The 14,043-nt window shown below is 34.9% G+C and overlaps 1 protein-coding gene across 1 annotated transcript in view; it reads left to right on the forward strand.

Moving 5' to 3' along the window:
• Positions 1 to 14,043, forward strand: part of LRRIQ1 (leucine rich repeats and IQ motif containing 1) — a 189,091-nt gene that overhangs the window by 49,923 nt on the left and 125,125 nt on the right. The window contains exons 12-13 of the mRNA XM_061125407.1: positions 1,946 to 2,019; positions 8,674 to 8,767. Coding sequence (XP_060981390.1) covers positions 1,946 to 2,019; positions 8,674 to 8,767 — 168 coding nt within the window. The remainder of the gene's footprint in view (positions 1 to 1,945; positions 2,020 to 8,673; positions 8,768 to 14,043) is intronic.

Below are 14,043 nucleotides of genomic sequence, written 5' to 3' on the forward strand. Positions count from 1 at the left end.
AAAAACATGAGATATTCTGAAAAAAGAGAAAAACTCAGTATCTATTAATCTTTCAAAATCCTTTTAGCATAAGGGCAAAGATTTAGTATTAGAAATGTACTAAAGGTAAAAAAAAAAGTAAGAATTTTCTTTTAATAAGTGCATTTATTAGAACTGTATTTTAAATTTCTTAATGATCTAAATATAATAATATAATGATCTAGAATGCCTAAGTAGGAAATGTCATAAAATTAGTACTCAAATCCATTGATTATGTATTGGAAAAGTTTTATATCTCTTTCTTTCTTTTTTAGAATACATGTGACATTTCAGTAAATTTTGCTATTAAGGAATGTATATGCAAATAATGAACTGTATATACAAATGTAATGACCAATATTTGATCACTTTTTCTTTTATTACCTTGGATATTTTCCCCTGAAATTAGTGTTGTATAGGTAGTATAAATAGTATTATTGTACTTAGGATTGAATATAATCAGAGAGATCGTTCAGTCTCCTTATTTAGTCTATTTTAGCATCAGTAGCATCTTTTGTCTCTCTTCTAATGTAGAACAGGATAATACAAGAGAGGAGTTAACGTCAGCCCAAGAGTTGGCTTTGTGACATGAGGCTTCCAGTCACAGCATTATCCTGTAAACTTCTCATCTTAGAATAATAGTACTTGGTGTTTTGTGTTTTTTTGGCTGTTGTTGTTTTTACCGTGGCAAGCTGTTGGTAGGAATAAAGATATAAAAATCTCTGCCAGGACAACTAGGGTGACAGTGTCAACACCAAGAAAGTAAAAATAGAAGTTAATACATAATTTTTTTCTGTTTTGTACCAGAAGTACTCCTTTAGTAAAAGCTTATTATGAACATATATGAATCTTCAGCATTTATAGTGGGTATTAATCCAGAAGACTTTTTTATTTGTGATGAGAATATATTTTATACAAAGAAATTTTCATCTTATTTAAAGATTTAGATGAACTAGCTTAATTTTTTTTGCCAAGTAGCTAGGGTAATGTGATGCTATGTAACAAAGAAAGTGTAATCTTGTCTTAGTTTGAAATGCAAATCAAACTAAAATTAGTTTTCCCTTTATAGCTTTTTGTTGCTAATATTGTGAATATTTTCAGTATCACTTATGTTCCTTGTTTGAATGTGGGGTATTAATGACAGTTGTATCTTAAAAAATGATAGAAACTTTTAAAAATGAGAGAAAAGTTTACTATTATTAGAATTTGAACATGCTTCTATTAATGAGTATGAATTTTAAATATTAGTATATGTTTGCTAAATTTAAGTATTTTATCAATAGAAAACATTTTCTATTATTGTGTTCCTTAAATGCATATTTCCAATTTAAAAATAACCCCAGTGTAACTTTTATACTTACAGGACTTAGAATACTTTGAATCTAGTAAATGAAACTTTTTAAAATTAAAAACAAAGTTATTGACTCTAATTAAAGTTATATTGTTAATAAGTAAAAATAAATAATTTTATGTTTTTGACTCTTAATGGTTTGTTATATGTTTGAGCCAGAAAAAAATACATAGAGATTATGAATTCTTTGTAAAGTTAGCCATCTGCAAAGACAAAACAAAACAATAACAATAAGCCCATTAATTCTTATTTTAATACCAAGTACACATTAAGCTTTCTGATATTTATGATTGATATTAGCAATTCCATGATCATTTCTGTTTAGAAATAAATATAAATCCTCTATTATAGAATAAATATTTAGAATCTTGTAACTACTGTATTTTTAAAAAGTACCTTTAGTTAATGTTACAAATTTATTCTGTTGTGAAAATGCAGCTGTTATGTATTTCTTCCAGAGTTATAATTTATAACATTATGTTATTGTGTTAAATAAATATATTATTGTATAATTACATCAATAATATTAAGAACACTTCAATTTAAATTTTATTTAAATTCCGTTTTGGTTTTCAGCTTGACAAAAATTGTACCACTTTTTCATTTTGTTTCTTTGGAAAAACTGGATGTCAGCGACAATTGTCTTTCTGGTAAGTTTATAATATATAGTTGTTTTTCAAATAATAGGCTTTTGAGTTTCTGTTCCAAATATGGTAAGGAAATGTTCTGGGGAGATGTATATAACATACCTATACAAAATACTGTAGAGGAGGAAAATTTTCTCTTTTCTCAAACTGGGCCTGAGAATTAAACTGATGTAAGTCAGATAAATAGAAGAAAAAAAATACAAGTTTTAATTTTTTTTTCACATGTATGTGAGAGTTCTCACAAGAAAATTAAGACCCCAAGAAGCAGTTAAGGTTGAACTTATATAGTGAGTTGGACAAAGAGTAGTAAGTCATGAAAATGAGAGGAGGCAGAGGGGCTTGGACGCTAAGGTAGTTAATTGGATGGAAAAGTGACTAGGAAATAAAGGCTAGGTTAACAAGCTTGTTTGCATACATATCTCTTAGCGTTAACTTCCCATCCTTAAGACAAGAATGTCTCTTTGCTTCTGTTATAGGAAAATACCTTTCGCAAGGGAATTTAATCTCTTGCTTTTAAGAAAAAGAAGGAAGATTAAAGGGCTCTTGCATTTTCTCTTTTTTTTAAAGTGCACTTAACTTAAAATAGTGAAAATGCCAGAATGGCTTATTAGGGTGCCATTTATTCTAAACTCCTTTGAATGTGTGGTGAAATAATTTAATTAACATTTTCTTTCTACTTTTAAATTCATATTACTTCCATATCTTTCTGGTAAACCTTGGAAAATGTGAGAATTATATTCTTATTTAAAATTCATATATCCTACACCTATGAAAAAATTTAGTCTAATGAAGATAAGTAAACACATTTGTCTAACTTGTTGACACCTAACCAGTACAGAGGAGACATCCATCAAAAGTTTTTTAATTTAAAGAATGATGTGCTGATTTGGCTAAACAATCCCTCACCCTCAAACTTCCCCATCCCCAATTTTAGTCAGTCCCCTTTTAGAGATAATCACAGTTCTAAATTTGTCACCATAGGTTAAATCTGACTTTCCTACATCTTTATATTAATGGAATCAAACAGTATGTTCTTTGTTGACTCTAGATTTTTGCCTGGCATTCTTGTGATATTCCACCACATCAGTTGTTCAGTTGTTTGTATCAGCAATGTTTTTTTTTTTTTTTTTCTGATATGTGGTCCATTGCATGAATACATCACAGTTTGTCCATTTTCCTGTTGATTGATATTTTGTTTGCTGTTTGGGGTCAGTTCAGTTCAGTTGTTTAGTGGTGTTCGACTCTGCAACCCCATGGACTGCAGCACTCCAGACTTCCCTGTCCATCACCAACTCCCGAGGTTTGCTCAGACTCATGTCCATCCAGTCAGTGATGCCTTCCAACCATCTCATCTTCTGTCGTCGCCTTCTCCTGCCTTCACTCTTTCCCAGCATCAGGGCTTTTCTCAAGAGTCAGTTCTTTGCATCCGGTGGCCAAAGTACTAGAACTTCAACTTCAGCATCAGTCCTTCCAATGAATATTCAGGACTGATTTCTGTTAGAATTGACTGGTTGGATCTCCTTGCAGTCCAAGGGTCTCTCAAGAGTCCTCTCCAACACCACAGTTCAAAAGCATCAATTCTTTGATGCTCAGCTTTCTTTATGGTCCAACTCTCACATCAATACATGACTACTGGAAAAACCATAGCTTTGACTAGATGGACCTTTGATGGCAAACTAATGTCTCTGCTTTTTAATATGCTGTCTAGGTTGGTCATAGTTTTTCTTCCAAGGAATTAGTGTCTTTTCATTTCATGGCTCCAGTCACCATCTGCAGTGATTTTAGAACCCAAGAAAATAAAGTCTGTCACTGTTTTCCCATCTGTTTGCCATGAAGTGATGGGACCAGATGCCATGATTTTCTTTTTTTTTGAATGTTGAGTTTTAAGCCAGCCTTTTCACTCTCCTCTTTCACTTTCATCAAGAGGTTCTTTAGTTCCTCTTTGCTTTCTGCAGGTGGTGTCATCTGCATATCTGAAGTTACTGGTATTTCTTCCAGTAAACTTGATTCCAGCTTGTGCTTCATCCAGCCCTGTATTTCACGGAATGTACTCTGCATATAAGTTAAATAAGCAGGGTGAAAATACACAGCCTTGATGTACTCCTTTCCCAATTTGGAACCAGTTTCTTGTTCTGCATCCAGTTCTAAATGTTGCTTCCTGACCTGCATACAGGTTGCTCAGGAGGCAGGTAAGGTGGTCTGGTATTCCCATCTCTTTCAGAATTCTCCATAGTTTGCTGTGATCCACACAGTCGAAGGCTTTGGCATAGTCAATAAAGCAGAAGTAGATGTTTTCTGGAACTCTCTTGCTTTTCAATGATTCAATGGATGTTGGCAATTTGATCTCTGGTTCCTCTGCCTTTTCTAAATCCAGCTTAAACATCTTGGTTCACATACTATTGAAGCCGAAGTTGGAGAATTTTGAGTGTGTGAGATGAGTGCAACTGTGAAGTAGTTTGAGCATTCTTTGGCATGGCCTTTCTTTGGGATTGGAATGAAAACTGACCTTTTCCAGGCTTGTGGCCACTGTTGAGTTTTCCAAATTTGCTGGCATATTGAGTGCAGCACTTTCACATCATCATCTTTTAGGATTTGAAATAGCTCAGCTGGAATTCCATCACCTCCACTATCTTTGTTCATAGAGATGCTTCCTAAGGTCCACTTGACTTCACACTCTAGGATGTCTGGCTTTAGGTGAATGATCACACACCATCTGGTTATCTCAGTCATTAAGACTTTTTTTTTTTTGTATAGTTCTTCAGTGTGTTTTTGCCACCTCTTCTTAATCTCTTCTGCTTCTGTTAGGTCCATACCATTTCTTTCATTTATTGTGCCCATCTTTGCTTGAAATGTTCCCTTGGTATCTCTAATTTTCTTGAAGAGATCTCTAGTCTTTTCCATTCTATTGTTTTCCTCTGTTTCTTTTCATTGATCACTGAGGAAGGCTTTCTTATCCGTCCTTGCTATTCTTTGGAGCTCTGTATTCAGATGGATATATCTTTCCTTTACTCCTTTGTCTTTAGCTTCTCTTTTTTTCTCAGCTCTTTGTAAGGCCTCCTCAGTATACCATTTTGCCCTTTTGCTTTTCTTTTTCTTGGGGATGGTTTTGATCACTGATTCCTGTGCAGTATCACGAACTTCTGTCCAAGGTTCTTCAGGCACTCTGTCTATCATATCTAATCCCTTGAATCTACTGTATAGTAGTAAGGGATTTGATTTAGGTCATACCTCAATGGTCTAGTAGTTTTCCCTACTTTCTTCAATTTAAGTCCTAAGTTTGCAATAAGGAATTCATGATCTGAGCCATGTCAGTTCCTGGTCTTGTTTTTGCTGATATAGAGCTTCTCCATCTTTATCTGCGAAGAATATAATCAATCCGATTTCAGTATTGACCATCTGGGGTACACTGATTATAAAGTTCCTATGGAAATTCTTGTACAAATACTTTTGTAACATAAGTTTTCAGTTTTCTTGGATAAATGTTTAAGGATGAAATTACTGGATAATAAAGTAGATGCATGACAGTCAAAGTGAAGAATGTTAGTCACTCAGTCATGTCCAACTCTTTGTGGCCCCATGCACTGTAGCCCTCCAGGTTCCTCTGTCCATGGAATTCTCCAGGCAAGAATTCTAGAAGTGAAGTGAAATCACTCAGTTGTGTCCGACTCTTTTGACCCGGTGGACTCTAGCTCACCAGGCTCCTCCATCCATGGAATTTTCCAGGCAAGAGTCCTGGAGTGGGTTGCCATTCCCTTCTACGGGGGATCTTCCCAACCCAGGGATTGAACCTAGGTCTGCTGCATTGCCGGCAGTTTCTTTACCATCTGAACCACCAGGGAAGCCCCTGTTAATGCCTGCTTAACTTTATAAGAAACTAATGAAACTGTTTTCCCAAATAGTTGTAACATTTTACTTCCCCACATTAGAGTTCCAATCACTCCATTCTATAGGGTTTTGGTATATTATTGTGTTATCTCATTATGGTTTTAGTTTGCACTTCCCTGATGGATAATGATATTGAGCATCTTTGCATACCTTTATTGATGGTTTCTGTATATTGTTTTGTGTCTTTTCATTACCATTTAAAAATTTTGGCTATTTGCTTTTATTGGTTTGAATAAATTCTTTATTCTGGATGAAACTCTTTGTCAGATATATGTTTTGGGGGTTTTCTCTCCCAGTCTCTCTTTCACCTATTAATTTTGTTAAGTGTATCTTTCAGTTCAGTTCAGTCACTCAGTCATGTCCAGCTCTTTGCGACCCTATGAATCGCAGCACGCCAGGCCTCCCTGTCCATCACCAACTCCCAAGGTTTGCTCAAACTTATGTCCATTCAGTCAGTGATGCCATCCAACCATCTCATCCTCTGTCGTCCCCTTCTCCTCCTGCCCCCAGTCCCTCCCAGCATCAAGGTCTTTTCCAATGAGTCAACTCTTCGCATCAGGTGGCCAAAGTACTGGAGTTTCAACTTCAGCATCAGTCCTTCCAATGAACACCCAGGACTGATCTCCTTCAGGATGGACTGGTTGAATCTCCTTGCAGTCCAAGGGATTCTCAAGAGTCTTCTCCAACACTACAGTTTAAAAGCATCAATTTTTCAGTGCTCAGCTTTCTTCACAGTCCAACTCTCACATCCATACATGAGCACTGGAAAAACCATAGCCTTGACCAGACGGACCTTTGTTGGCAAAGTAATGTCTCTGCTTTTTAATATGCTGTCTAGGTTGGTCATAACTTTCCTTCCAAGGAGTAAGCGTCTTTTAATTTCATGACTGCAGTTACCATCTGCAGTGATTTGGAGCCCAAAAAAATAAAGTCTGACACTGTTTCCACTGTCTCCCCATCTATTTCCCATGAGGTGATGGGACCAGATGCCATGATCTTAGTTTTCTGAATGTTAAGCTTTAAGCCAACTTTTTCACTCTCCTCTTTCACTTTCATCAAGAGGCTTTTTAGTTCCTTTTCACTCTTTGCTTTAAGGGTGATGTCATCTATATCTGAGGTTATTGATATTTCTCCTGGCAATCTTGCGCTTCTTCCAGCCCAGCGTTCCTCATGATAATCAGAAATTTAAATTTTGGTTTACTATTTTATTTTTAATAATTTTTTCTCTCTGTGTCCTTTGTAATATTTTTCTACATCCAGAATGAGATGATTTTCTATGCTTTTTAACTTTCTTATAAAGGTCTTGTACTTTAAGTTTTTACTTTTAGATATATGACCTACTTCAAATTAATTTTTACAAATGGTGTGGAGTCAAAGATGAGTTGTTGTTGAACAACTAAACAACAGTTAGTTTTTCCAGAAACATTTGTTGAACAAACTGTTTTCATCATTGATTGACTTTGGTGTGTTTGTCAAAAAATTGACTTCCATTTGGTCTACCTTGATCTACCTTTTAACTGATTTTCTCTTAATGATAGTTCATATTTTCCTGTTTCTTTTCATTGTCCAATACTTTGGAACTGTATGCTGAACATTGTTCATACTACAGTTTACTGAGTTCGGCTATTGTTATCTTTCTTTTAACGTGTAGTAAATGTGATTCTAGCAGGCAGTTAAGGTATTAATGGATAATTATGTTTCTGTCAACCTTAATTTCATTCTCTCCTAGGGAGAGAAAATCATTTTAATTTTCGACTCTCAATACATTCCTCTACCCCTGGGCATTGTCTTCACTCCTAATACATGGTCTTTCTGGATATTAGCTGAGTCTGAGATGCTATATTTGGTTAAGTCTCATCTGACTGGGCTAAAATTCCAGTGTCTTTCACTGCTGCATGAACTATTGTGTCATCACTCAGCTCTTAGCCTAATAGCAGGTCATCTTTGCTAGGTTTTTCGGAATGTTGCCCTGTCTAGCACTTGTCCAAGGAGCTGTGGTAAACCCTTACATATACTTTTTCCCCAGTTCTCTTCCCACCAACATATACACACTCAGCTTCTTCTCAGTACTTTTCACCATAAATTCCAGCCTCATGTCTAAACTTTGCCTCATCACTCAGCAAAACAGTCTCTTTGCCTGATTTCCACTTTCTTGCTCTAAAGTGGTTACATACTTTTAGGCAAAAAAAAAAAAAACCCCAAAATTGTGATAGTCAGCTCAGCATGTGTGTTTGCTTTTTCTCGCAAGTCAGGCTTAAAAACAGGTGCTTCCTGTTTATTGTCCAGTTTTATGATTGTTTTCTGTGGGAGAGCAATTCCAGTATAAATTGCTCTTAATGTACCCTGGATTGCTGGATTGACCTACTGTTTTTACTTTTGAAAGTATAAATGTAATTCTGTTTAGGCAAATGTTCCATTTTACCACTATCCCATTACTTTTGACTTTACTTTTTTATATGTTGTGTTAATGATCTAGCAACGCTTGCTCTAAGTCATTTACATACTCATTCAATTCTCACCCTATGAGACAGATATAAACCTGAATTATCAAGCAATTGTATGATTTGCATAAATTCACATAGCTGCTAAATGGTAGAAATATGTATTGTGATAGCAGAGTCTTCTTAAAATGGTCTTTTAAAAACATATTCTGCAGAATAAATAATTTTTGTGCTTTTCTTTAATAGTCAAACAAAATGGTCATTGATGTATAACTATTTTTCTTTATCTGTAATGCCTCATAATTTTGTTGTTGTTGTTTATTTTCTATAGATCTTACAAGTGTCATAAAGTGGTTTGATGCATGCTTTTCTCTCCATGAATTGTCTCTCACTGGTAACCCACTTCTTCAAGAAGTAAACTGGAGGTAAATAAATATCATTGCACCCTATGTATGTACTTTATTATAATTGCAGAGAACACAATTTGATGAAAATTGTTCTGTGTATATTATTAGTAATTTCTTGGGAAAAATGAATAAAGAATAATTTAAAAGTTATTCTAAATAGAACAGTTTTATAAAAGTTGTTTAAAAAATACCTTCTGCCTAAAATAATCTTTTGTACATGTAAGAACTAATGCAAATTTGAAATGATAATTTTGATCTATACCACTGACTATATGACAATTTTAGTTTGATGTTGACTTAGGTTTGTGTTTATAGAAAAGACATTTTTGGGGAATTATTTTTTGAGTCATCTACATCCCATAGCTTGCCATTTAAAATTTTTTCCTTTCTGGTAGTAATTTGATTTTGTTTTATCTTCTGAAAAGAGAAAGTTGGTGTCTGTTAAAGTATGTATTATAAGCATGTGTGAATTCAGGCCTCTGTTTGGAATACTGCAGTTAAGTACCTAGATGTAAATGAAAAAATATACTTTGTGATTGTAGAATTTCTGTAATATCTAGTGGGGTTTGGGTTTTGTTTTGTTTTTAATGACTATTTGCAAGCCATCACTGTTAAATTCACACATATTAGATTAATCTGGAAAACCATGTTATTCTTGGTTATGATAGGACTGCTGTTATGGTTTGCGATGTAAATCTCTGCCTGAGTTTTAGTTTGTAAAATAAATACTAATATTAACCTACCTAAAACTTGTTGAGAATCTGTGAAATACTGAGTAAGGGCCCAAAATAAAATATTGTTATCTTTTTATTTAAAAAAAAAATGTCTCTCCACTGTCTTATGGCTTTCACTGTTTCTAAGAAGTCTGTGGACATTCTTGTCTTCATTTCTCTTTCTCTGGGTACTTTTAAGATTTTATCAGTGGTTTTTAGCAATTTGATTATAACGTGTTTTGATGTAGTTTTAGATAGATTTACTCTCCTTAGAATTTTTCCCTTGTTTATTTGCTTAGCGTTTTTCTAACTGCTGTAGATTTGTTTTACCATGTTGTGTTAGTTTCAGATTCAGAATAGCAACATGATTCAGTTATTTGTGTGTGTATATTCTTTTCAGAATTTTTCTATTATAGGTTATTATAAGATATTGAATATAGTTTCCTATGTTATACAGTAGGTCCTTATTGTTTATTTTATATATAGTAGTATATATATCTGTTAATTTTGTTGTTATTCAGTCACTAAGTCATGTCTGACTTTTTTTGCAACCTCATGAACTATAGCCTGCCAGGCTCCTCTCTCCATGGGATTTCCCAGGCAGAAATACTGGAGTGGGTTGCCATTTCCTTCTCCAGGGGATCTTCCCGACCCAGGATCAAACCTGCGTCTCTTTCGTCTCCTGCACTGGGGGCAGATTCTTTACCACTGAGCCACCAGGGTATCCCTCTTCCCTGCCTTTATTCTTTGGTAACCATAAGTCTGTCTTTATTCCAAGTCTGTGAGTCTATTTCTGTATTGTAAATACGTGCATTTGTATCACTTTTTTGATTCTACATATAAGTGATATAATATGATATTTGTCTTTGTCTGACACACCTCACTTAACATGATAATTTTTAGTCCATCCGTGTTGCTGCAACTCTGCTTAGAATTTATTGAACCTCTTGGATATAGTGGATTTATAGTTTCCATAAAATTGTGAAAAATTTTGGCCATTATTTTTAAGTATTTTTTTCTGCTTCCTTCTATCTTCTCCTATTAGAACTCCAGCTTCACTAATATTAGACACTTGATATATCCTTGAAGTCACTATTGCTTTGTTCTTATATTTATTGTTTTTGTTTTCTGCCTCTATTTCAGTCTTACTAGTTATTTCGTATATAACTATTACTAGTTATTTGTGGCTTCAAATCCTCTGATATTTTCTTCTTGTGTAACTGCTCTGCAGTTAATCCCACCTAAACTGTTTTTCAGTTCAGATTAGATGTTATGATTTTCATTTCTACAAGTTTTCTTTATTTTTTTAACATTTACAGTTTCTCTCTTAGTCATGTTCATATATTTCTGAATCATCTTGAACATATGGATTATATTTATAATAGCTGTCTTAACATTCTTATATGTTAATTTCATCATCTCCCTCATTTTGAGGTCTATTTTTATTCTTTTTTTTTTTTCTGATTCTGATTTTCCTACTTCTTGCATGCCCAGACAATTTTGGTTATATTCTGGACATTTAAATTTTTCTACTTGTTAATTCCTTAATTTTCATCTTTTCCTTTACCTAATATATGTTGATATTTTGCTTCTGACATGCACCGTCTGTTTAATATGTTACTTGGAATTAGTGAGATGATTTCAAAACTTCCTTTTAAGTTCTGTTAGAGAAATCTCAAAGAAATCTTTATTTAGACTAGTACTAATTTAGCCCAACTACTGTGACTCCAACTTTCTTAGTATTCTGCCTAATGTCTCTTCTATGTATCCTTTCAACTTTGGCTGATGAGAATTATTCTTATCCTCCTGTGGGTTCCTCTGATATTTGCCATTTGCTTCCCACTTGTTATTTCTCTTGGCTCTAAGTGGTTTTTCTCTCACATATCCTGGCTCATTTACCAGTTCTAGGTGAATTACATCCTAGTCTACTGAAAAACTTTGCATATGCAATTTGGAATTTTCTAGGACTGATGATGTTTATAGCCTGAACTCCTGTCTCTTTTTATGTCCAGCAGCATGCATTTGTTAAATGATTTACCATGAATTATTATAAATTTGACATTTGTGTCATATCAGGACATGGATTTATCAAGGCAAAACAAGCCAAAGTGGACTGGGCTTGTAGCCTAATTTAGGAAGGTGGATTTGGCAACTTGCTAAGTGTAGGGAAAGGCAAACACTTACTAAAATTCAGGTAGGAAAATCTATTTCAAAAATCCTAATTTTGAATCAAGTTAGCAAGTCTTATCAGTTTGATCAGATAGCGAAATACATTTATGAACAAAATACAGACAGAGAGAAATGAATAACTGAAAAAAAGGTTGTGTACATCCAATCCTAGGGTGGAAGCAGTTGACTTTTTGCCCTGATTTAGTTTCCTTGTGATATATGACCACAGCCAAAAAGGTCCTTGTTTTTCTGAGTATTTCAGAGGAATATAAGATATCTTACCAAAAAACCAAGGATCTGATTATGTTTAAAATCCCTGTACCTGACTTAAGCCACTTGTAGAACAAGATAAGAGTCTAGGGAGTAGTCACTGTTCTCTCCCTTGTTTAAGATCACTGCAAACCTATGACATTTTCTTTCTAGATGTATTGGGTTCTTAAATTTGTTCATTGACCTTTATTTAAGAAAATAGCAGCTTTTTATACCAAGTCAAAGACCTGTATGATTTGCTGTTTACTGATAACTTGATTATCACAGAAGAGTTATTATTGTTTTGCTAGAAAATCTATTTTTCTTTCTTTTTGCTTTAAAGCTCAGTTTCCACATAAATTTCTCATGTTACACTGTTTGATAGGCAAACCTGGTATGTTCCACATGTTTTAGAATAGAACCTGTCAACCTCTGGCTTAGAAACATCTGTTTCCAAGTGCAATTTAAGTTGTGTAGCTTGGAGGAAAGAGTGTAACCCAGTGCAGTGGTTCTTAAAGCTGTGTGCCCCTTCATCATCACCTGCGAGCCTGTTAGATGTGCAAAATCTTACACTCTACCCAGGTCCACCAAACCAGAAGGTAGCACATGATTCCCAGTAATCTTTCTCAAGCCTTTTGGGTGATTCAGGGTGCACTGAAGTTTGGAAATAATTGTGTTTTTAAACAAGGACATCTTCCTGCCCCATGCTTTGTGATCCTGGAAAAGTAACTTAGCTTTTCTATGTCTGTGAATCTTCACTGGTAAAATAAGGATAATAATTGTACCTATTCTTATGGCATAACCACTAGATTTGAATGGGATAATACACATATTCTGTTGACAATAATCCCTGGAATGTGGTAAGCGCACAAAAATCTGTTAATTACTATTACTAGGCCAACCAGACTGTATGTGGGTGCTTATTTAATCACCAAGTATTTAGTGTATGCCTACTACATGTAGTCAGTGTCCTAACATGTTGGACATTATAAGGGAAATTCAATGTAACCCATGATTTCAATTCATTTCTATAATCTTGTTAGAGATAGAAAATGTATGCAAAAAATGATAACCATGAATGCTAACGATAACAAATACTGATATAGCATTTACTTTGTGCCCAGTGCTGTTTTCGATTAATCCTCACACTATGATAATGAAATAGCTACCTAATATCCCGACTTTATATCAGCAGAAAGGGCTAAGTCACCTACCCAATTTCACACAGCTAGCAAGTCGAAGACCCAGGATTCAAATTTATGCAGTCTAACTCCAAAATCTACTCTTAACTCAAGTTTTAGTACCTAATAAAATAATCATAAAAGCAATAAAATACAAGTGTCATATGATTATTGTAGACAGCAGCTATGCCTTATAAATTTGGAAATATCTTAATTTAGTGTGACCAGGGGAAACTGCCTGCACCTATGAGGCAAACTTTGAGTTAATCTTCCAATAGTTTGGTAATATTGAAAATCAGAGAGTTGCCTGGTAGTATTGTGGTTAAGACTCCAAGATTCCACTGCAGGGTGAATGGATTCAGTCTCCGGTTGGGGAACTAAGATCCAGCATGCCTCACAGTCAGTTCAGTTCAGTCACTCAGTCGTGTCCGACTGCGACCCCATGGACTGAAACACGCCAGGCTTCCCTGTCCATCACCAACTCCCAGACCCTGCATAAACTCATGTCCATCACGTTGGTGATACCATCCAACCATCTCATCCTCCGTCATCCTCTTCTCATCCTGCCCTCAATCTTTTCCAGCATCAGGGGCTTTTCCAATGAGTCGATTCTCCACATCAGGTGGCCAAAGTATTGGAGTTTCAGCTTCAAGAAGCATCAGTCCTTCCAATGAATATTCAACACTGATTTACTTTAGGGTTGGGTGGTTGGATCTCCTTGCTGTCCAAAGAACTCTCAAGAGTCTTCCCCAACACCACAGTTCTAAAGCATCAATTCTTTCAGCACTCAGCTTTCTTTATAGTCCAACTCTCACATCTGTACCATACATGACTACTGGAAAAACCGTAACTTTGACTAGATGGACCTTTGATGGTAAAATAATGTCTCTGCTTTTTAATTTGCTATCTAGGTTGATCATAGCTTTTCTTCCAAGGAGCAAGTGTCTTTTAACTTCATGGCTGCAGTCACCATCTGCAGTGA

This window comes from Dama dama, chromosome 3, assembly GCF_033118175.1.
Source record: "Dama dama isolate Ldn47 chromosome 3, ASM3311817v1, whole genome shotgun sequence".
Taxonomy (NCBI): Eukaryota; Metazoa; Chordata; class Mammalia; order Artiodactyla; family Cervidae; genus Dama; species Dama dama.